We start from the raw sequence: 24,998 nt of genomic DNA on the forward strand, positions 1-24,998 counted from the left end.
TGTTTTCTTGGAGGACACTTGGCCCGCTGGTGGCAAAGGGGTTTTGAGTAAACATGGCTGTCAGACGAGAGAACTTCCTGCTGGAAATGCGCTCTTAAGCTTGTGATTTGGCCAAGGACGTGTACCTAACATTCTCAAAAGGCTGCGGCTCTTTGGTTTTCTAATGCAGCTCGGGTCTCCTAATTTAAATGTACTCGTTGGCCGTCTGTAAAACACAACCGTGCAATTACCGAAACATTCAGGGCTTTAAGGAAATCCCATGTCAATACTTTCCGTAATCCCATTTCCCATTATTATTCCACGCTGCCTGTGAATTTTTCCAGCCTGCGGCCCCTGTGAGTTATGCGTCTGCCTCTCTCCACAGGTTCCTCTGCAGGACAAGTCCATCTTCTCAGGCACGCTGTTCCAGTACCTGGAAGAGAACAAGAAGTGGAGGAATCGATTCCTCTTCATCCCAGACTCCTATAATGTCAACTTCTACGACAGCAAGGCGGTGAGTGATCCCCTCCCACAACCCCCCCCCCCACGCCATCCTCCAGAACCCTTCCTTAGACTTCTGGACAATTTCTCCTCTTTGGACCGTGAAAAGAGTGACAGCTGGAATGCACAAGGAAAAACAACCACTACAGCTCACTCCAGTGCAGTGCGCCACACACAATCCCCCTCTTGGTCCAGATCTGGACGAGTTGATATTGTTGGCAAGGCCTGTGGGAAAGAGAGCTTTATTTCATGTCATGGAGAGTGTCGAGTCAGTCGGTCTCACTTGAGTTGGAGCTGCTGCCTCTTGCCACATCACATTAAACGTGTAGGATTTTTGGCTTATCGCACGGCTGGCAAGATGATATTGACCTTTTGTATATATGTGAACAAAGGGGGGGGGGGGGGGGGGGCAGTGGCGCTGTTGCTGATTGGTTTCTGTATACTCTCAACACTGGTCCTTGGCCAGCACATTTGTGCCTTTTTTCCCTGTAGAAGTTAAGAACTTCTTTTAACTTCTTCCTGCACTGATAAAAATCACCATGTTCTCATTGACTAACATTCTGTTTATTTTCAACTGTGTCAGGGCTATGAGAAAGGCCTTCATCCCAAAGGGTCCATCAACTGTGCGGGGTATCGAGTGTTGACCTCCATGGACCAGTACCTGGAGCTACTGGGTCACAGTTTACCAGGTGAGACTGTGGGAGAGATCTGCACAATTTAACCCATCTCTTAGTTTAGTATAGGACGCAATACTTTTAACCCATCTCTTAGTTTAGTATAGGACGCAAGACTTTTAAGCCATCTCTTAGTTTAGTATAGGACGCAATACTTTTAACTTTAGTATAATAGTTTTCCTGTTTAAGGCAATTCAGAGGGCTTCAAACTGTGGAGGCCTCAAGGAAAGTTTTAACCTCTCTGCCCTGCCGACAGTTACCGTGGGTCTTGGGTGTCCCAAGAAATCCCTGGACTTCACAGATTGTTTATGTACTGTATACTGGAATGTGTTTGTGTTTACCGTGTGTGTGTGTGTGTGTGTTCCAGATGTCAAGGCAAAGTCCAGCAGTTCTCCATTTCTGAAATGTCCGACCCAGTTCCCTCTGATCCTGTGGCATCCCTACGCTGCCCACTACTTCTTCTGCGTGGTGGCCGAGAAAGACCAGCAGAAATGGAGCGCCGTCTTCCAGGACTGTGTCAGAGACACCAACAACGGTGAGTGGCTGCCACAGTGAGATGACCTCTACTCTTTGCTCTTTCATCACAGCCATCAGTGTTTTCATCATTGGACACAAAATCCTACATAATTGATCTCTTTTCTTTACAACCATGACTCCTGTATATTGTGTTTGCTATGAAAGCCGCTTTCAGGGCCGTATTTGTGAAGTCCTGTAAACAGACACTTTGACACACTCACTCATACTCTATGCAGATAGCAAAAGAGGAGCAGGACAAGCCATTATTTCAGCGACTAGGTCACTTTACATTGGTATTAATATAATTCCTCAAGATTGCTCCAGATTGTTGACTGGAAAAGGAGGACTTTCCGCTGACTCATTTTTTATGTCCACGTCAGGTCACCTTATCCTTATCCGCCTCAGATACAAGGTCAGGTTACCCATGGTGCTTTGGCACATTCTTGCTTTAATTCCCAGGAAGTGATCAAAAGGCTTATTTAGATGTAATATGACACACTGGCAATGCCAAGAAAAGAGGTGGCGAGAGGCCAGAAATAGTAGTGTTTTCAGTCCCGTTAAAATCAACATCCTTTATTCAGTCCACTTAAAATCCATTTCTGTTCCTTGATTGTTTCCTGGAATTGTCATTTCTTTATTGTATAGTCTGTCTGTTATATATCATCTCAATCAGACACCATTGGGTATACATACAGTAATGGTGAAATCTAGTTCTTTCTCTTGATTTTTTTTGTGTGTGTGTGTGCTTGTGCGTTTCCTTTTGTAATCACATGTCTCTTGCTCAGACAACCATTACTCATCGTCCTTCTGTCCTCCCTCCCTTTTTGGAAAGAGAGAGCGAGAGAGCGAGAGAAATCTCACACCCGCGTGAGCAGAGTCTCCCCACTGGCCTGACGCTCAGCTGCCGCTGACCAGCGCCGTAGCGCCAGCTCTCCAACAAGGGCATCGCTTGTTCTGCCACCTCACCCAGATCTGTAGGCTCCTGTGTGCTTAGCCACAGTAAACTCCCATGCGTTGTGTCAGAGGTGCTGTGTTTCTGCAAAGGTCAACAGTAACCCTGAGAATGAGCTGTTATTGACCGGCATGCTGTGGACACCAAGAGAATGAGCTGTGCGCCAGGAGTCTGACCGTGACGCTTTCTGGCTGAGAGTGTCAAACAGGACTTGCAGTCCAAGATTATCTGGACACACTGTTCCTTTCCAGCATAGTGGTCTTAGGACGGCACATTCTTTGACCGTATATCACGCAGCAGCAGTCATTGCTATCGCTTTCTCTGGTTACAGTCAGGACCATTAGCTTAGTGTAGGCAGACCCACAGAGTTGGGTTGTACATCCAGTGAATTTGGATTGCATGGCATGTTTGCTGATTGAGGGAAGTGGAGGTAAATATTGCTCTCCAGATCTGGATGAGTAGTCCATGATCAAAGTACCAGTTCCCTAACGGGCCTGCTGCTGCTGTACTTGAGGTGTGTGTGTGTGTGTGTGTGTGTGTGTGTGTGTGTGTGTGTGTGTGTGTGTGTGTGTGTGTGTGTGGGCTTAACCTCACCTCCTGGGTGGCAGCTGTGTGTGTGGGAGGAGGAGACGCTGGCCAGTGGTGAGGTCTTCCAGCTGTGTGATTACCCAAAAACGACCCATCTCTGTGCTGACATGCAAACTTGGAGCATGTTACCCCCTGGAACGTGTAACATGAAGATAATTGTATACAGCAGTATAGCAAGGTCCTGTTTACATTCATTACCCAGCTTTTCCCAAAAAGAGACTTCACCAGCTGCATGTATCCAAAGACATGCACAGCAACCGTCTGCAAAAAGCAGATGAGGGAGTCTTTTACTGCCATAACAATGTGTCCTAATCAGAAGTTAATGATTGCTAACATGCACGTTTTTCAAATGACTGCTCGTGACCAGAAACTTTGGGACATGTCCAGTTTAACTCCATAAATGAATATGGTGATACAGTTTAACTCTTGGGTCATAAAGCTCATCATAGCTCAGTCGTCGTAATACGTTTCTTCACTGCTACCATCTTATTACCCAGCTTGTAATTGGTCAGATGTCAAAAAACGCTTTATGTAAAGCACTTGTTATTTGCGCTCCATATTTGTCTATGTGGAGGTCTGTATTTGGAGTAAGGGAGAAGTTTGTTAACATGTAGGTATGGTAGACATGTACTGCATGAAGCTACAGCTTTTTAAATGTCATGCCTCCTCTCTGGAATGGAAAAGAATAGCCTTAGGGCCCATCTCAGTTGGAGCCTTATTCCTGAGCGAAAACAAGTGAAAGTAGTGCTAGTAAAGGGCAAACGTATCTGCTCTGACATGAGGAGGAAACAGTGGAATGGGATCAGGAGGAGCTGCCATGGTCATGCACAGTTGAGACTAGATTGTGTTAGCAAATGTTTGTCAAGTATTTATTGGTTTAAAAGCGATCAGTGAAATACAAAAGCTGAAGAAGATATTTGTTTTGTGCTTATGCTGTGTCTGTCTGGTGGCCATAGCAACATCTTAGGTAAACACCACTTTCACAACGGGCTGCAGCCGATAATTGGCACCTTTGTCTCGATTCGGAGTGAGGTGACGCTACGACAGCCTTTCCCCTGTCGGTGTGTTTGTCTTTATCTTGGTCCTACAATAGGAGCCCAGAATGGATTTCTTCTTTATACCAAACCGACCTTGGCTGGTTTAATCATTTACAGTCTACAGTTACAGTAAAAGTAGGAAACGCCCCAATTAGGTCGGTCTCTCTCTCTCTCTCTCTCTCCTCTCTCTCTCTCTCCTCTCTCTCTCTCTCTCTCTCTCTCTCTCTCTCTCTCTCTCTCTCTCTCTCTCTCTCTCTCTCTCTCTCTCTCTCTCCTTTCTTTCTATTTCTCTCTATTTCTCTATCTCTATCTCTCTCTCACTCACACACACACACACACACACACACTCTCTCTCTCTCTCCTTTCTTTCTATTTCTCTCTCTCTCTCTTTCCTTTCTTTCTTTCTATTTCTCTATCTCTATCTCTCTCTCACTCACACACACACACACACACACACACACACACACACTCTCTCTCTCTCTCTCTCTCTCTCTCTCTCTCTCTCTCTCTCTCTCTCCTTTCTTTCTTTCTATTTCTCTATCTCTATCTCTCTCTCTCTCACTCACTCACTCACACACACACACACACACACACACACAATCTCTCTCTCTCTCTCTCTCTCTCTCTCTCTCTCTTTCTCTTTTGCAGTCACTGTCCCCACCTCCCTTCCTTTGCCACATTCAAACCATTTTTTTGTCTGCAGTCATATGACACAAGCCCTAACGCTGTAATTCCTCCCACATGTTTATGAAAGCGCTGTGATTTATTTCTCTTCCTTCATAATTGCTTAAGAATACTGCAGTGGCCCGGGCGCCGGCCAGGCATTAGGCATTAGGCCTGCAGAGGTGCAGACGCTCACACTGGCATAACGGAGACAGTCAGTGCAGTATTTCATTTAAAAGGTGCAGAGCCAAATTGTTTGTGTGTGTCTGTGTCCCTTTGTATGTGTGTGTGTGTGTGTGTGTGTGTGTTTAATTGTGCAATAACATAAGTGGAATCATGGCGCTGTCCTTCTGCCCGTGTGTGTGTGTGCGCTGGTCCACGTAGGCGTGTATGTGTTCAGGGTGGCAGCGGCCGCTGGAATGTGGCGGCGTGGAGTGGACAGGCGGCCTGTTTGATGGAATAACAAGAGGACGTCTGCAGGGAATTTGCCCTTAAACTGGAAGCATGAGCTCGAGCACATGTTTAAAAACCCACAGAGCAGAGACCAGTGCCCTGTGGTCAGGAGCTGAGAGCCCGGCTAGAGCTGGAGGACCACACTGTCTCTGCTCTCCGTATTTCACTTCGATTCATTTAGAAGGGACAAGGGGTTTTGCATTAGCTGCTATTGTGCATAGTGCAGCAAGTACTATACCTTCAGCGTTAGATTGAATCCTGAACACACAATCATAGGTCAGGATGTAAGGTCACTAGAGGTCATGATCATGGCAAAGGAAAGATAGAAATATGTAGTGCAAAAATCTCTCATCACAAGCCCAAAATAGTCCACGAGTGGATTATATAGTCCTCCTGCTCTCTGATAGGCCAGTAGCCTTACCCCCCCACCCTCTCTCTGTGAGAGGGAGATCACTGTGTGATTACATTCTCTTTCTTGCATGTCAACACATGCCATACAGTACATGCTCCACAAATGGAGCACACACTTCATCAATGTGCTTTTTGTGTGGAGCTGGGGTGTGTGTGTGCGCGCACATGTGGAAGGGCGCACATAGGTGTGTGTGTGTGCGCGCACATGTGGAAGGGCGCACATAGGTGTGTGTGTGTGTGTGTGTGTGTGTGATACATACCATTCTAGCAGGTGTGTGTGAGGGGGGATTGTTTGGTGCTGTAGGGGACACATGCCTGCTCACCTGAACCTGCTGCTCTGCTGTCCTATGGGCCCCATGCAGACTGCATTAGACTGAAGCCTAATAAAAGTATGTCTGAAACGGCAATCCATTTCTCTAAGAGACTCTTCTCTCAGGCTGCCCCCCCCTTGTTTTTTTCACTTCTCTTCTTCTCCCTCTCTCTCTCCATTCTTCTCCCCACTTTCAAACTGTGCAAGAATGAGTGTCTGCAAACATCTCTGTCTTGCCTGTCTTTATTTGTCAGACCGTATCTTTCATCCTCTCTCTCCAGCTGTTTCTCTCTCTCTCTCTCTCGCTGTTTCTCTTGCTCTCTTGCTCTCTGCTCCCTCCATTGCTCTCATTCTTCTGCTCTGACAGTGCAACATCAGGCACGCAGTGGAAATATTGACCAAAGCTTTTCTTTCTCCCCCATCTCCTTGGGTTAGAGATGTCATAAGTCTCAAAGATGCCAAATCGTGTCTCTCTCTCTCTCTCTCTCTCTCTCTCTCTCTCTCTCTCTCTCTCTCTCTCTCTCTCTCTCTCTCTCTCTCTCTCTCTGTGTCGATGCATTTCTTACTGATCAAGAGACTAATGGACTCTCTGAGTCTAGTCTGAGAGTGAAATGATCTTGGGTTATGATTTTTTCGCCATTTGTTGAATAGAACACACCTTGACCTCAGTGACTTTAGGCTGGAGGATATACAGTACATGACATACAGATAACATATGTTGTTCTTCCGTAGCCTCACAGCATAACCCATCCCATTCATATAGCATGTGGTCAACAAGATGATATTTTTTTTGTCATTTATGACTATTTTTATTTTATTGTAATATGCTGATTTTGATTAGGGTATCATCACATGGAAAAAAACACCATTGCTTAAAACTCTTTAGAGTTCAGAGTTGAAGTAGAAGAATGAATGGCGATAAAAAAAGAATACCTCATTTTTGAGCAGTAGGCGTAACCCCATTCTGAGGTGACCGAGGCTGTTCACACAACTAGAGCACTGAGAATGTCCGCAGCTGTGAAAATAAAGGAAATTCTTAAAATGCTGAAGATGCCTGACTTTGACTTCACAGCCCCGGCCTGCACTCATTACCCTCTAGGAGTCTTCTCAGGAGAGAAGATGCGTGTCTCTCCTGAATAAACTAGACTTTGAAATCAGAAATGTTTATGTTTTATGTTAAGCGACTTTGCTTTGTTCATCAGGAGTCCAGTGCAGGCTCCAGTAACACATGTGTCTATGTGATGCTGGAGGCTTGTGGCCATCTGAAGGGGAACAGTAGTTGAATGGGTGGGAGTCTGGTTTGGGGAGTTGGGGAGTTGTCATTACTCCTTTAAGGGGCTATTTTTGAGCTCCTCCGACGCTTTCAGAGCCACATAAGTTGCCAATTCATTCTCACGAGGGATACTGCCAAAGTAAATGTCTCTCCACCCTGACTATACACACATGTGTGCGCACACACACACACATACTCACATTCTCATACAGCTAACAGTTCTGCTCTGGACTTCCTGCCTGCCCCCCCCCCCCCCCCCCCCCCCCCTCCCTCTATAACACTGCCATCTGCCCCACCCACCCTGGTTCCAACTCACTTCCTGTCTTTGTCACCGCTCAAACTCTCACAAACCCACAGACAAGCTCCATGCACACATTCCTCGTTGTGTTCTTTTCTCTCTCTCTCTTTCTTTCTCATTTTCTCTCTCTCTCTCTCTCTCTCTCTCTCTCTCTCTCTCTCTCTCTCTCTCTCTCTCTCTCTCTCTCCCTCTGCCTCCCACCTTAAAGACTATTTAAAAGGCAGACTCGCCTGCTCTGTGTTTTTAGTGGGTGGGTTAGGTTTCCCACTAGCCCTTAGACAGACTGATGCAAGTTATTTGCCACTGTCACATGGGGACTGAGGACTTTTAATGAGGTCCAGAAATCAGAACGTGTGGAATGGTTCAACTCCGCTGCCAAAACCACAGAGCGCAAATCCATGGCCTGTGCTGAAACTTAATGACGTGAGCACACATGCATTTTCATTATGCATCATTTAAGGCCTCGAATTCTGCCGTCAGAATGGGACTTGAGGGCCTTATGGAAGATTAAGGCCAAGATTAAATCCACATTTCATCGTCGTCAAAATAACCAGGCCCATAGAGTTGCGTCTTTTGGGAGAAACCCTGCGGAGAGGAGTGTGCTGTTCGCAACCTCATTACGCCTGACCTTCCTCTGGTTACCAGGCCTGTGTATTAGTCGGATGAGCATTACCATGGAAACTAAGATATTTAGAGACATGGCTTCCTGTTTTGGGGAGATGACAGGGAGCGGTAATGATGAAGTTGGTAATTGTGTGTGTGTGTGTGTGTGTGTGTGTGTCAAGAGGAGAGGATTCAGTGGCCAAATAAGGTGATTTGATTTGGGTGACCAATCCCACATATGAGTCCTGAGCGTTCTGTTTGGGGAACTGAAACAGGAGGCAGGCACTGTCTTTTGGTCACATCACCTCATGCTCATGGATTAAGATGTAGAACCCTTGTGTTGTCTAAAGGAAGTGGTAGGAGTTGAAAGGAAGTTTTATAAGTTTACTCTCACAATTCCCATCAAAATGAAGTGTATAAATAACACCATTGCTGATACTGATTGTTATGACCGTAATTTGTGTAGTTTGTGCGTCTTTATGGTGATGGCAGATCAGACTAACTGCTGTCATTGCTGTCCCTTGTTAATTATGTTCTGTATTCTTTGTTACTTGTATATTATATTTGTTTCTTCATAAAGCGACCTTGGGTTTGAGAAAGGCGCTATACAAATAAAGATAATTGTTGTTGTCGTCGTCGTCGTCGATGATGATGGTCGTGGTGATAATGATGATGATAATTGTTGTTATTACTATTCTCCAGGTCTGTCAGAGGAGAGCAAAGTCCAGACTCCAGCTTTCACAGACGCAGTGCGCCTCTACCGCCAGGCCCAAGGGCAGTACGGCACCTGGGACATGATGTGTGGGACCCCGCCACAGGTGAGGAGCAGCCACGAGACCTCTGGAGCAATGACTGCGTTTACATGCACTTCAGTATCCTGGTTATGATCATATTCGGAATATGCTGTTTACACAAACACAGAGAAACCTGATTATGTTAATATCCCTGTATACATGATAAATACTAATGTCCCAAGCTGGGATACTTTAAAATCCCGATCGTAACTGGTATACTGAAGTACTGAAAATAAATGTAAATGCATTCAATGATGAAAGACCCGATCACATACCACCATAAGGGTCATTTGGAAAAACAAATCTCTTAACATGAGGATTTCAAGTAGGATAACACTTTTGGTCAGGTTTAGGGTTATGGCCAGGCTATAATCATAGGTTGTAGATGGCTATCAGGTAACTGTTAACTGTTGACATACTGACTGCCCTGAAGTGCTCTGCATTTCTTTCCATGGCCTCGGGTGGAGGGGAGGTTTGAATGGTGTTGAGGGTGAAATCGCATGGGATTTGACATTGACAACATGAAGTGTTGAATTGTGCATCAGAAGAATCCAACAGTGTCTCTTGTTCCTTCACAGACAAGAACCCCAGTTTGAAAAGGCCTTTGTTTGAATTAAGAGAGCCAGCAGGTTTATACTGCCCATGAAGTGGAGCTGGTTTTCCTAGATGAGGTCTTGATATCAAGGACATCATCATGTCATGTCAGTCAGGGTTTATTTGCAGGCCAGTGCAGAGGCCCTGCTGGTGCTGTGGTTGAATGTTTGCATTGTTATTCCAGCTGATTGCAGAGGGGTGGAGCAGAAGTAAGGTAGACCTGGCCTTAGTATCAGAGGAGATGCCAGCTGAATGATGCCTCTTCGCCAGACCTGTTATTATGGCATGCCTTTATGTTGACCTAAAGAGTGTGTGTGTGTGTGTGTGTGTGTGTGTGTGTGAGAGAGAGCGAGTTTGTTTACACTTTCATGTAATGACATTGCAGAATGCCTTCCATTCTCTCTGTTGACTGATACCACTTGCACTCCCTCTAAGTGGTGCCATCATCAGGGACAGGGTGCTTGTGTTTGCAACACTCACTGTCTGCTGGCACTGACCAGCATCTGGCTGCTCTCAAAGCCAAGCTGTGTGACTGATGTTCAGTATGATGCTGTTTATTCCAATGTAGTCATCCGAAGGTGAAAGAACGGTGAACGCCATTTTTAAATGGCTGTGTCAAGAGGTATTTATTCCAGAGATAGCTGTACATATCAATTATTTATCTTCAAGGTTTCCCTTTTTCAGACTAGACTTTTAGCTGCAGCCCTGATGGCCAATGAATGTTTGGAATCTGAGGTCAGGTCAGTTAGCTGGAAGATGGATATTAACCCTCCCTGCCCTTACGTTTGGTGTGTGTGTGTGTGTGTGTGTGTGTGTGTGTGTGTGTGTGACCAGCTGGGGCCCAGGCACATCATTTGACCTTCCCTTCCCCCTTTTCTGTCTGACTGTCAGACAGCAGAGAGCATGCTGGGAGTGAGTCACCACTGTCCTGCAGGCATCTGGAGAGCAGTCTCCCCACTCTGTAGGACTGTAGAGTTCCCAGAGGCTTTGCCTGGCCAGACAGGCTGCCCTTGTTGCACCCCCACCCCACCTCGGCCACTCCAGCCCACCCCCTCCTCTGCCTGTCATCAGAGGAGAAATGAGTTTCACCCAAATTCACCGTGTCTCTTATCGAGATTTGAGTGAAGGAAAAAACAACCCTGTCTGTTTATCCACAGATCACTTGCTGATAAAAAAATAACTGTGGTATTTCAAAGCAGTATGGGCCAGTGCAATATGTTACCTTTAACTTGATATGCTTTATTGAATACATACAGTGCATAGCACAGTTGATTGTGGAAAGACACTTCCATCTTGATCTTCATGTAATAATTTAAAATGGATACAAACCGAACACCGAAACATTCCGTGTGTGCCGCACGTCACAAAACCTCCATCAGTGCGTTTCCCTCATCATTGTTTTGCTCCCCAAGTGATCTCATTGTCCCTCCTGTGTGTCCACTACAGATTCTGGCCAACCTGGTGATGGAGAAGCTGCAGCCTGAGCTACGAGACCTCATCTCCCCCCGACTGAAGGGCAAACTGCAGGAGCGGCTGAGGAGCTGGACACTGGTGAGATTGCGGCACAGTCATGAGCATTTTTACGATCCACTCTAATAGCCGGGCTGCACCGGGTCCGCAATTGCAGCGCTTCGCTTTTGCGTAGCGTAAAAATAGTTTTTGGTGACCAGTCTGACTTTTTTTTTTTTTTTTGAATGTACATTGCTGCCATCGCATCTTGTGTACCCAGTTCTATTGATTGTACCGTAATTTCCCAACTATTAGCCGCAGATTATACATTGATTTTGCTAAATTCCTTCAGCTATGAGGTTAATACACGGGGGCAGTTAATATGGTATTAATATGGTTTCGTTTCTTTTAACTTGCATAAAACACTGTCCTGCGGCTTATACACAATGCAGCTCATACACAGGAAATGACTGTACTGGAAGCTAATTGTTGCAGCAGACCCTCCGCGAAAGGAACTCTTTAGTGATGTGCCTGGTGTAGCCTCCCTATAAGAGTTTAATCAGGGTAAATTAAGAGGGTGTTTGTTGTGGTTGTAGACCTACCACATGTAGAGGGGTCAAATAGCTTCTCCTAAATAGCCCCAGCTGACCCCACCACCTGAGTTTTACTTATTGTCTAAGTATTAGTCTGGCCCCTAGTGCATCTCATTAAGGCGGTCAAGGAGCAGCATCACATTGGTTAAGTGTGTTAGATAAAAGCCCCTTGACTAAGTTGTGAAGGAGGGGAGATCTCTTGAAGGAGAAACCGACAAGACTACTGTAGAAGATGGACGCTGCTTTTTGATTTGAGAGTGGGGTGAAGACCCACCTTCAGTGCTGAGATGGAGTCCAAGGAGATGCAGCACTTGTGGCACACTTAACCACCTTCATATCCTTCTGCTGATGTATTGGGGAGTATTTCCAGTGTGCCATCAAGATTGTAAAAAGAAAGTAAAACAAATGCAATGCAAAGCACTTTACAGACATTAAAAGACACAACGAACAATCTAAAAAAAAATAAAAAATCAATAAATTAGCCTAAATTATATAATGGTTAAATGTGATCGTGATCAGTTGAATGTGCACAAGCAAATCCTCTTCATAAATCTAATATTAATTATACAGTACATTCACGCTTGAACATAATTGGGTTCTCTGGTGATAAGTGCTGTACGAACATACTCCATGAACGTCCACTAATGGAGCAGTGCCTGACCGATGGTTGCGCTGATGTTCACCTCAGATCTCGGATGCAGTGTACCGGCTGGTGCAGTCCCAGGCCAAGGCTCAGTACGAGGCCATTGTGCAGAGCTGCGAGGCGGGCAGCCCTCCTCTGGAGGCCACGATACGCACCGACATGGACCAGATCATCACCTCCAAAGAGCACGTCACCGGCAAAATCAGAGGTAGACTCTCACGGTTTTCATCGCTTAATAATGTGCCCTGTCTCAGGATATTTCATACCTCAAAGTCTCTCTTCATCAAAGTCTATCATTCATTCAGCATTGACCTTAGTCATGTAGGTCATGTTTAATACAAGCAAAAAACGCATAAGATATTGTTTATGTCATAAGAAAACAAATAACCTTGCCTTTATAACACATCACAGCCCCATCTTTGGTCCAGACATGGCAAACTTAATTAATTTCTGAACACAGCAATAACAGATGGCTTACTGTCTGCAGCTCTAGATCTTTGATATTCAATAGACAGTGATTTGTTATTGCCTTTTCTTAGAATAGCCTTTCTGAAAAATGACCGTTAGCGACTGCGATAGCATCTCCAGACTCCATAGTTGGAACGTCAGAGGTATCACATTGAGGTATCACAAGGGACTTTTTCTGAGTTATGGTGGTAAAACAAACTCCGACGTCAGCCACAAAGTTATTTGTTTATTGTAAATGTTTTTGTTTTTTTGCAAACATGCTCCTCATGCAAACAAGCAAAACATGTGATTGAGATGGATCATGTTTCCTTGTTGCTCAATCTAGTCAATATCCTTGGTGGTTCGCAGGATTTCTGCACAGCCACATAAATGTTTTAAGTCCACTCTGCCATGAGAAACAAAAGAACCGCATTACATTAGACCTCTGTCGGGTTTTATGTCAACCCCTTTCCTTAGGTGAGGTGATCCTGCAAAATTCTGTGGCAAGAGCCTTTGTCTTGACCATGGACCTTGTCCACTGCGCATGTGGTTGAAGCAGTTTATAGAAAAATGGGACTCTCCCCTGCACATAGCCGAGGGTTGTTGCGAAACATCCGTGAAAAATGGCACACAGCTTTGACTATGTGCCCTCGAGGTGTTATTTATTTAAAACCAGACAGCCATGTTATCCTGTACTCCCCACATTTCAATACTGTACGTTAGAAAAAGGGAGTTGCTGTGCCTGGCACAGGTCCGGTAAAGGTTTCCCACTCACCCTTTACATTTTGCGTGTGCACGTGTGTGTGCGTGTGTGTGTGGAGAGAGGGGAATCGTAAAGGTCTGTTGGGGCTTAGTTTAGACATTCCTGTCCATGGATGAACTAAAAAGTAGGTCACATGATCATATCATTGTCACACACAAATGTGATTATGGCCCTGTGCCATAATCACATTTCTTTTATGGTCTCGAGGCCTGAGGGTCAAGTTTAGCAATTCATCTCCCAGCCGATGTCATTTGTCTTGCTTCCTATCAGTACAGTGAGTCACTCTAAGTCAGGTGGAATCTCTCACCTTGGATCTGCGTCACAGTGAATGCTTAAGTGAAAAGGCTGTGAGTTTTCCCCTCTGTTGGTGCGTGGTAAGTTTGTGCTGAATGCTGTCTGTGTTTTGACACGTCTGTGTGTGTGCGTCTGTGTGTGCATCTGTGTGTGTGTGTGTGTGTCTCTCTTGGTTCCTGCCACAGCCCTGGTCCTCCCCAAGGCGGAAAAGCTGCTGAAGGTCAGCATCCAGCCGTACATCAGTTCCATCCTGGAGGCCTTGATGGAGCCCACCAGCCGCGGTTTCTTCGAGGTGCGCGACGTCTTCTTCCGCGAGCTGGTGGACATGAGCAAGAACCTGGTCAACGACGGCAGCAAAGAGAAGCTGGGGGAGGTGAGGTGTCCAGAGGTCGGCGAGATGAGATGCAGAATAGCCACTGTGGGGTTGCATGTAGAGATTACAGAGATAATTGATCAAGGTCTCCCTTAAAAAGTATTTCAAAAGGAAAAGAAAAATTGATAGATCTTTTTTTTTAAATGTTAATGTTAAAAAGACTGTTTAAAAATGAATGTTAATAAGACTGTTATGTTGATGATGGTTGTAAGCAGTTCATAAGAACATAGCAATAAATTGCCCCCATGTCTTGTTCTGTGTGCTGCAGCACATGGAGAAGATCTCCATGCTGGCGTTCCACCCAGTGAAGATGCAGTGCTGCTACGAGAAGGTGGAGCCACTGAGCCTGGAGGGCCTGCAGCAGCGCTTCGACGTGAGCAGCCCCTCTGTCTTCGTCCAGAGAGCGCAAATCCTCATGAGAGAGGTCAGTCTCCCAGCCAGTCCGAACCTATAGAGCAGGGGCGAGCCATACCCAGCACCCACAGGCCAGTTCAAATTAAATTTTAATTTGAAGACATGACCCCCCCTCCAGTGAGCAAGGTCACTGCTCTTTTAACACAGGCACAGGGCCCATGTTAACCAGCCGTCTGAACTGCTGAAGGGTGCAATAGAATGTTGACCGGAGATTACAATGTTTATCTCTGTATATGCACATTTTTCTATGATTATTTACCACATTTTAAAGATAAATGTCTAGTTAGTATGTGAAGAATCTGAAAGTCTTACTAGGATAAGTGGAAATATAGAACATTTACGATTCCAACTCAAACAAAGTATGACACATATAGTGTGTCTTTATCCATCTTGCTTTGTGCAATCTATTTGACTGCTGAAAGTCCTAAACTCACTGCTGGAATGTGAAAAATACTCATGCTCGAGAAACCACCATACCATTAACTGCCATGGCATTGCGCAACTTTAGCAGCTTGTTTATTTGACTTGGGCCTCCCGTAGACCTCTCCAGGGACTCTGTTTTCCAAGGCTTTTTGTGTGTGGCTGTTCTTGAGATGTGTCTATTGGAGTTCCTGAGGTCCTTTGTGCATCTGAATGCGCTGTGGGGAGCGCCGTGTGAATGTACTTGTTGCGGTCGCTGGTTTCGCAGCCTTGTGTAAAACCAAAAACATGCCCCCCCCCCCCCCCCCCCCCCCCCCCGGGAGCTGTGCACTGTTGTGGTTGGAGAGGAGGGGGAAACGAGGAGGATGATCTCGGTTGACCGAAATAACACAACAGCCACAGTTGGCTGTGAGAGTGGAGCCCGGTCCAGCGCCGACGGCCCAGCAGCCGACTCACGGCGCAGCCATAAAAAAAAAACGAGACCGGGCAGAGGGGGCGGGCGAGAGACAAAGATGGCACAGCGTGCCATGCCACCCCACTAGGATACGAACAACTCTCCTCTATTTGCGGCGCCCTTTAGCATGCTGTGCAACGGCAGCACAGGCCTGTGGCGGTGGCAGCGGTTCACTGCGAGGGTGAGATTTGTTTGCCTCTGTGCTGATGCCCAAGAGGGGTTGAGATCACAGCCCGTCGGAGATGGGAGGATCTCAGTCAGTGTGTGTGCTCTGCAGGGCGGAGAGAGAGAGGCCAGCTCTGAAGACAAGCCTCGGCTTGTGAGCTGTACCCGTCCCAGAAACCATGAAAACCATCTTCATGAAACAAGCAAAACAAAACAAAACAAAAACATGAAAGGAATAGCGCACCCATGTGACCATGATATGGTGACGCATGGGCTAGCTTATTCAGACCTACAATGTTCTCTATTCATGCAAATATGCCTTATCATCACACCGTGAGGGAAGGAAGGCCCTGCTTATCTGAAATATTCTGCAGTGCTATTTTATAGCCCATCTAAATGACCTGCAACTCTGAAAGATCTCCATCCATATCCAAGATTTTTTCTTCCTCTGCCTGTTTCTCTTGGCAGCAAATGGATGATGCGGTATACACTTTTGAGCAACTCCTACACCAGGGCCTGGAGGGACAGGAGGGGGACGACCTCACCAAGGCCATCCAGCGCTCTCAGGATCGGGTCATCAAGGTGAGAACTTTGCCCACAGCAGCTAGGAAGATTGACACGGGGACAATGACACGACTGTGTGAAAAGTCTCAAAAATAGGCAATGTTTATGAAATGAAGATGGTAATTCTGTTTGTCCTGTGTTTTGTGCATCTGTTGTTTTCCCTGTGCTCTCTGTAGAAATTTGACTATGACAGCAGCACGGTGCGGAAGCGGTTCTTCAGAGAGGCCCTCCTGCAGATCTTCATCCCTTACATGTTGAAGCAGCTCTCTCCATCGTGTTCTCCAGTGAGCATCACTCTCCTCCATCCCCTCTGTACTGCTAACCCAACAACAACAACACCCCACAGCTTTCCCCAGTCTCACCCCTCGCCACACACACACACACACACCACCCCGCTGTGTTTGAAATACTATCCATCTCAAACAAGCACAGTGGGGAATATTACAGGAACACCCAGACACACGCGCATGTCTGCACAGACACTGCATTGAAGGCCTTGCTCTGCTGACTGATGTAATATCCTGCCATTTCTCTCCCTGACGTTGAACTGGAGTTGTCCAATGTGTTTATTTGCAGGAGCTTCCAAACTTCCAGGAGTTGATCTTTGAAGACTTTTCTCGCTTCATCCTAGTGGAGAACATCTTTGAGGAGGTGGTGCTACACACAGTCATGAAGGATATCATGATGGGTACGACCCCCCCCCCCCTTCATTTTGGTGTTAATCAATGATGGTTATTCATAGGGGAAAAATGAATGGATGTTTTCCCAAATTACTGCACATAAAGGCCAATGACTTGACATAATATTGTATAATGATCGACATATATGACAGTAATGTAATATATTCTTGGTATGCCATTTTATGAATGTTACATGTTAATGTATGTTATATAAAATGGTTACATTTTAAATTAACTGCTTATTATTGGCATTTGGAAATAATTAGACTTTGGTTTGAATGCCACAACTAGATTTAGTATGGTATGAGCAGCACTTTAGCAGCAGAATTATGTCTAAATGGCTGTGTTTTTATTATCTACAGCTGTTAAGGAGGCTGCCGTCCAGAGGAGGCATAACCTGTACAGGGACAGCATCGTACTGACCAACAGTGACCCCAACCTCCACCTTCTGAGTGAGAACCCACAGATCGACTGGGCCGGCGAGTACGGAACGGAAAAGGGGGACGGGGACGGAGCTGAGCAGGACGCCGAGAACAACGACATGGACGATGACCCGGAGGTACAGAAGAGGCGCAGGATGAAGCAAGTGGTGTCCATGATCCAGGTGGAAGACTGCGGGTTGCCCGAGTCGTGCTTGGAGATACCCGGTGTGGAGGACATCCCCGAGGAAACCGAGGGAGAAGTGGACCAGAGATGTGGAGGCGAGGCATCGACGACCCCAGAAATCACCGCCAAAGTGCCCAATGGGACGAGCAGCAGTGGCGCTCCCAGTCTGGCCAATGGGAATGACCTGAAGGTGGAGGACACCGCAGCTGCCAGCGGTCAGGGAGATCAGAGCCTTGCGCCAGTGAAGGAGGCCTCCAGAGAGGCTGCAGAGGTGGAGAGCCCTCCGCCAGACCCGGCCGTCGAGAGCGCCATTCAGGAGATTGAGAGGGCCGTTCTAGAGGAGGATGGCGAGCAGAGTGCAGCACCATCCACCCAGACGGAAGCAGCAGAAACATACCCAACCCAATCTGAGCCTGAAGCCCCACCAGCTAAAGAGGTAGAGCCGGTCTCCAAACCCGAGACGCAAGAGGAAATAGTAACACCTTCTCAGCAGCAGGTGGAGGCAGAGAGCACTTCAGAACCTCCTGCTGAGTCAGCAGGTGACTCCAGTGCTGGTCAGTCTGATAACAGCAAGGGCCAATCACCGGCCACTGAAGTAACAAAGAAACAGGAGGAACATCAGCCTATTCAGGTGCAGGAGAAGCACAGTGACTCTGTGGAAGAAGATTCTGGGAAGGGAGGGTCCACAGATCCAGAGGTAGCCAATGAGATGTGAGACTAAGTTGAGTAGGTTGAGTAGGGTTGCTTCGTAGCTTCATGCAAAAGGTGATGGAACGTATTTTTGTTTATTTGATTGTGCACAATATTGTTTTTAATATTGTTTTTCGAGTTGGTTATTTGAAATCTTGTTTGCTATTGATTTCGGCCTCCTCCGTTCACATGTCATTTTCTTCACACATTTCCATTGCCCTGGCTTGGCTACAGTCACAAGTCCCATACATCTCTAGGCTTCTTCTTCATGCGAAAGCTCTCTGTGACCACTGCTGTCCTTCTCTCTTGTGTACTTTGCCATGCTCGAACTGCATCTTAGTTGTGAAATTAGTGTCTATTAACATCAGGGCGGGATCCTAATCAGTTATAAACTTGCTGCTCTACGGCCGGCTTCCAACATGGGTCCAGTGTTCAAAGAACTGTACTGACAACGATGGTAGAAACCACTCACTTACCCCATGCATACACCCATCCATGGTGAGTGAATAACACTCCAATGTCGCTCGAATGCAAGCAGAAAACACTGTATTTATGTTAAAATAATCTTTGTTTGTTATATTATTTGTGTTTTCATAAATGTCTTCACTCCAAGTCCAGTATGGTGTTTTGTAAATATTAAATCATGGGTTTAATGACCTAGTAGCTTCTGAGCTTATGGTGCTTTTTACCGCAGATAAAAAATTTAATAGGTAGAGTGGATATTACTGGTCCTACCATATTTCTGAGGGCTTTTCATTAACTAATGAATTGATGGAGTATTGTTGTTTTCCCTATTCTTTATCTGTTTCACCAAGTTTTTGACTCTCCAGTCCTCTTGAATATTTTCTGCAATATGTTGTATGTCCCATGACAATGTGCTTTGCTATTGTTGTAGTGGAGATTAATGAACTGAGAAGTAGACAATGGCTATTTAGGACAGGTATCACTATTTCAAATTGAAATGACAAACTATCAAAATAATATTGATGTGCAAAAAAAACATAATCTTTATATGCCTACCTAGGTTCATGCTAGTCATTTTCACAACACTACTTTGGGAATGTAACCGTCCATTGCAAGGCCCTGACCATTTTGAAACAGTTTATTTTTTATTTATTATGCTGCACTTGGCATCGAATCATATTTTATTTTCCTCGTTTTTTTACATGTGTGTTTGGAAGAGTCTTTTAAGTATTATTTTACTCGTTTCAATGAAAATTCTTCACAATAAATCATAACCAGTAACCTATCTTTTAGGCGTCCTTTTTATTTTATGAGGTCAAACTTTGTGCATTCCTTAAAAAATAAATTGTTTAACGATTTAGTTTAAATGGAAAGATTTGTAATTGAAACTCAATTTCAACACACGAGGGCGCTGCTTCTTTCTTCTTTCTTTAATATAATAAACCCTCTTTATCATTGGGTAAACGTATAATAAACTAGATGTACCGCATAGCGGTACAAAATATGACCGCCGCTCAGTCCTGTACATCCGTTCCGCGAAAATAAATCACACTTCAATTTGTCTCCATATTTTACTCCATCCCCCACTCTTGAAACTTTTGTGTATGCTTGTTTGGCATGCCTGAGTGTGTGTGTGCGGCTGCACAAAAAGTACCCTACTGGTGCTGAAAAGGTGAATAGATTGTAGAATAGCCAAAGAAGATGTAGAATTGTTATAAAACCTTTAAAATCTCTAAACAATCACAAGTAGGGCAGTTCATCACAGTTCATCCATTGCAACTGGATTGATGAAAGGTCACTTACACCTGTAGGCTACATTGTATTTGGGAAAAGCAAAAGGTATCAGCATAATGTTATTTATTTATTTATTTATTTATTTATTATGTATTTTTAAACAAAAACATCTCTGTCAGTTCCATGCCGTTTTCAACAGCTATCAAAAACAAAGGTCATTTTTGGATGGATGGATTTTTTGTGAATGTTTCTTCTTCTACATAAGATTTTAGTCATCTTTAGTTCATGTAATACTTTATTGTCAATGCACAAATTAAGTAACAGTAGTCTGAAACGTTATTGTTAATGCACAAATTAAGTAACAGTAGCCTAGTCTGAAACGAAATGCTGTTTTACATCTAACCAGTGGTGCAAATAACTGACATGTCCAAATGGGCCTTGATGAAATGCGTCGCTAGACTGTTCATACACATTTTAACGGGCCAAAGTTGAAGAGCTTTTGTCCGTTATTGTTAGTGCAAATGTAGGCTGATTCATGTTCCCTTGCATTGTTTAACTGAGGTCCATGGCTAGTCTGGCTTTCATCAGACCAAGCTCAATCTTTTAAGAAATCAAAAAATAAATAGCGGGCAGATCAGGCTGGGTTCACCCAGCCTAGTCCATAGGCACCCGATATTGTTTAATTTTCCGATTGAGATATACACGCTCTGGCTATTCTAAATGCAAAAATGCATCAGGGAGTTATGACAAAACGGTAACTAACAAACTAGATCCTAATAGAAAGCTTCCCTAAGCTACAGGTAGGATTATAAGGTAGGCCTATTTACAACATAAATTGTCAATAGGCTATGCTGGCGACACAAATAAAATCTCCTTTGGAAACCAATGGCTTACGCCTTACAGTATCAAGCGGACTTAAACTGTCATATCGTGGCGAAAAGTTGTAATAACATTCACGCAGCTCCATGAGTCAAGGAAAGCGCGAATGAAGTAGCCACTTCTAAATGGGACCCACTACACAGTAGCTTAAGGTGTGTTGCTAAAGCAGCCATAATTAAATGAAGGTGTCATTGTTTGGATACTTCACACACACGTGCTTTTTAATTTCACAGACTACAACTACCAAGCTGTAATCAAAGCACATCGATTCCCCTCTCACACCCTGCACGCACTTAAAACAAAATAAACAGGCGTCTCAGTCTCACACATGTATAGGCAAAACTGTATCAGACCGGTGTAACGTTGGTAAATCTTCCATTGCACAGAATGATTTTGTAGCACGTGCAATAAATGACAGTCGAAAGATACAAACAGTGCTGCTATACATTTGCTTGGTATAACCGCATGTATAGTTTTCTACAAATGCAATAAATCAAATGCCTCCATCACTCAACCAACGCTAACGGTAACATTACCTAGGTCCTTATTGATATTACAAGATTAACGTACCTGCAGTAAAAACCAAGCATGTCCGATAAACATCCTCAGATTTATTTCGGCTTCAAGAAGAAATGGGAATTACACTTCATGTGAACATCGTCCTATCCTTATTAGATGTTCGCTGCGGTAAATTACAGTCCTTGTATGAAGAGTCCATTGTTTTTTCCAACTTTTAACTTCCAACAAAATTACGTCTCACTGCAACGATGCGCCATCTAGTGGACAAACGACTACTTCTCGCCAATACTGAAAATGCAGCCATGATGATGATGATGAATATTTATTTTGGCTTTCTTTTAATCCTACTGATTTTCATTTTTTACCGGGGGGGGCAAATCACAAATGAGTGATTATGAGCCAGGTTGATGTGGGCCCTTGAGACCAACATACCATAAAAGATTCACAGAGAACTGTGTCTGCCCTACCCTCCTTTCGGGGGTCCAGTCCAGCGGGGGGGCTGCAGATGAAAACGAAAAATGACGGTTCCATGCTATCCATGTGGGGGTAGATGCCCACCAAGTTTTGTGTACCCCGGTCTTTCAGTGTCCCGGGAATCCTTGTTGGTGTACGTCACTAAATGTACACATAAATTATTTTATTGTAAGGCCCCCCATGAACGAAAGTACACAAAACTTGGCATGCATTCAGAGGGTGTCATAATGATCCTACACTTTTAATTTCGTGCAGTTTTGACCTTGTCAGCCAGAGATATTGAGATGAAAACACCTAATTTTTTGCTTTTTAATTTTTAACTAGGTGGCGCTATACATGAAATAAGTGGTAATGGGATGGGTTGACATGCCCCCTTAAGACCAACATACATAAAAAAGGTGGACCTGCTAGGCCCTACAGTTCTCGAGATATTCACAGAAAACTGTCTCCGGCCACCTACAGGCCAGTTGGTGTATAGTAACATAAATTAATTTATTGTGTGGCCCCCCATGAACGGAATTCCACGAAACTTGGCGTGCATACAGAGGGTGTCATAATGATCCTACACTTCCAATTTCGTGCAGTTTTGACTATGTTAGGTCACAGATGCCTTCAATTACAACACCTCATTTTTACTTTTTTGTGTTTAACTAGGTGGCGCTATACATGAAATGAGTGGTTATGGAATGGGTTGACATGGCCCCTTGAGATCAACATACAAAAAAAAAAATGGTCCTCCTAAACCCTACGGTTTTCGAGATATTCACAGAAAACTGTGTCTGCCCTACCCTCCTTTCGGGGGTCCAGTCCAGCGGGGGGGCTACAGATCAAAACGAAAAACGATGGTTCCATGCTATCCATGTGGGGTTACATGCCCACCAAGTTTCGTGTACCCCGGTCTTTCAGTGTCCCGGGACTCATTGACGGAAATTTGGGCATGCGAAAAAGAAGAAAAAAAAAAAAAAAGAAAAAAAAAAATCTGACTAAACCTATATGACCGCCGCTTCGCTGCGCGGCGGTCATAAAAAAACTCACTACCAACAGTTTCCCTCCCATTACAAAAAAAATAAATATCCAAAATAATAGGACCAGATCTATAACTTCCATTTGGACACTTTGGAAATGGGATTTTGTGGGTTCTCATGTGTATCGCTGTAAACTATTTCCATAAAGCATTTTCTTAATTATTGTGTACCAGCAGAACATGTGTTTAATTTGTCAAATTTGGTCTGCCATAAATACATTTTTACATGAAGGACCGCACACACAATATTGAACCAACGTCATGACGACACTGCATTACGTATGTCTGACAGCTAAGCACAGCAGTAGAGTATACATCTGGTACTTACCACCGTAGCCGTCGCAGCCCAGGATACCGTGGTCTCCATCTGAAGGAGACTTCGGGAAATGTGCGGTGTCGAATTACCTCTTCAGATAACAGAAGGCCAAACGCACCTGCACTTTCACTGCTGTAGAGCCTGACGCACCAGAAGCTGTGATTTCCTGCGTCGTATTTCAGACAAAGAGGACGGGAGAATGGTAAACCCCGACTTCCCTCGTCCATCACATCGTCCATAAGGAGCGCCTCACAGGATGCAATCGCTGAGCAGAAGGGTCGAGATCCGACCGTGGGCCTCGTATCTCACCGCGCTTGTTTTCATCACGACCCTCGCCATTAGTGCTTGTGTGCCAGGTAAGGGGATCCGTGTCGATCGTGGAGTAGGCTAAGATATCACTTCCATTTTACTCTTCAGTTGTGATCTCGGTAAAAGAACAAAGTGTGTAATGTTTCTGTTTACTTTCTGTGGTGTTTCATTGGAGCATGAAAATGACACAACCTAGCGATTGCGTTATATTACTGTAATGAAATGATGATGCATTATAAACCAATCGATCACTTTGGCACCTAGGCTAAATGTTAGTAAATGACCTAAACATTATTTCAACTCACGTGATGCCGAGTTAATGTTTTTTCCCACTGAATTGCTTAAAGCATGTTATCCTGAGGGGATGTGAAGGTATAGGCCTACATATTCAGGAGTAAAAATACTTCTGTCTAGTTTTTAGTTTGGTTAACATAAAATTAGGCTGTGTAGTTAGATATGACAAATATAATGCACATAATTGAAAACATATAGGCTACCCGCTTGTTCCTGTCATTATGGAATTATAAACTGTGCAGTAATGCTTATCTTGATTTTTTTGTTTCATTATTAAAATCATTGCACTCCTGATTGTCAGGTATTTACATAGCATTCTCTTGTTCTCTGACCACACCAGGTCAGACAACAGTCTCTGACATACTATATATACTGTACTACAGTACATGTGGTAAGGTATACTATATACAGTACATGTGGGAAGGTATGAATGGGCTCTGGTCTGGACAAGTGTAGGATGTGGTAGTGGGGGGCAATGAAGGTGAATGGGCTGCTACTGGTGACTGTCTGTGCGACACGTTGGCTGGGGTGGGGTGGGGGTGACCGCTTGGCTTGTGACGTAGGTGCGGGGAGATGGGACCCACTTGGACCCGTCAGCAGTAGATGTGAGCCCCCTCCGTGGCCACTGTAGGGATCGAGCACTGTCTCATTCCCTCATTTGGTCATGTGTTCTCAGCTCCACAGCAGCTTGGCAACGGTTTGCTTTAGTCAGAGCTGTTCTTTTATTACAATTAAAAGATGGATATATTTTACATAGTACTTCAGCATATTAAATAATATTAATTCCCTCATCATTTCTTAGAATTCCAGTCATGTTCTCTCTTTCTCAACTTTGTTCTCTCTAGATATACAGTATATATTTTATTCATGTAACCCTGGCTATTTGTGATTTTGTTCTGAGGTGTTGGTTAAGGGTGTGGTTACCAAGTCGGTTACTACGTGAGGAGATACTTTTCTTCTTTTTTTTAGTCTTGCTCATTTGTCACTTCTTTGTGTCCCTATCACTTGGCATCTTTCTCTCTCTCTCTCTCCCTTCCATCTTGAAGAAGATCTCTTGGGAACATATTGCATATTTACATCTTATCTTGGCACTGGTGTCATGGTAACAGGCAGCAGGCATGGAGAGAGTGGAGTATAGGCCCCCTGACATGTTCTCCCTGTCCAGGCTCAGAGTGCTGCGTAGCATAGCGCAGTCTGGCTCTGGCTAAAAATAAAGGACACGCTGAATGTCAGACTGATGTGAGCCCCAGCTCCCTACTTCTCAACTACAGTACAGTAGGTGGT

At 44.7% G+C, this 24,998-nt stretch overlaps 2 protein-coding genes across 3 annotated transcripts in view; both read left to right on the forward strand.

Moving 5' to 3' along the window:
* Positions 1-19,538, forward strand: part of niban2b (niban apoptosis regulator 2b) — a 32,035-nt gene extending 12,497 nt beyond the window's left edge. Inside the window, exons 6-14 of the mRNA XM_042101716.1 lie at positions 8,961-9,076; positions 11,093-11,197; positions 12,377-12,539; positions 14,021-14,208; positions 14,477-14,632; positions 16,130-16,243; positions 16,402-16,509; positions 16,802-16,913; positions 17,268-19,538. Of these exons, the coding sequence (XP_041957650.1) occupies positions 8,961-9,076; positions 11,093-11,197; positions 12,377-12,539; positions 14,021-14,208; positions 14,477-14,632; positions 16,130-16,243; positions 16,402-16,509; positions 16,802-16,913; positions 17,268-18,226 (2,021 nt within the window). The 3' untranslated portion in view covers positions 18,227-19,538. The remainder of the gene's footprint in view (positions 1-8,960; positions 9,077-11,092; positions 11,198-12,376; positions 12,540-14,020; positions 14,209-14,476; positions 14,633-16,129; positions 16,244-16,401; positions 16,510-16,801; positions 16,914-17,267) is intronic.
* Positions 19,539-23,118: 3,580 nt separating this feature from the next.
* npdc1b (neural proliferation, differentiation and control, 1b) overlaps positions 23,119-24,998 on the forward strand; it is a 28,352-nt gene continuing 26,472 nt past the window's right edge. For both annotated transcript variants that reach the window (XM_042101995.1, XM_042101996.1), the window contains exon 1: positions 23,119-23,467. In XM_042101995.1, coding sequence (XP_041957929.1) covers positions 23,368-23,467 — 100 coding nt within the window. In that variant the 5' untranslated portion in view covers positions 23,119-23,367. The remainder of the gene's footprint in view (positions 23,468-24,998) is intronic.

Source organism: Alosa sapidissima, chromosome 8 (genome assembly GCF_018492685.1).
Source record: "Alosa sapidissima isolate fAloSap1 chromosome 8, fAloSap1.pri, whole genome shotgun sequence".
In the NCBI taxonomy this organism is placed as follows: Eukaryota; Metazoa; Chordata; class Actinopteri; order Clupeiformes; family Clupeidae; genus Alosa; species Alosa sapidissima.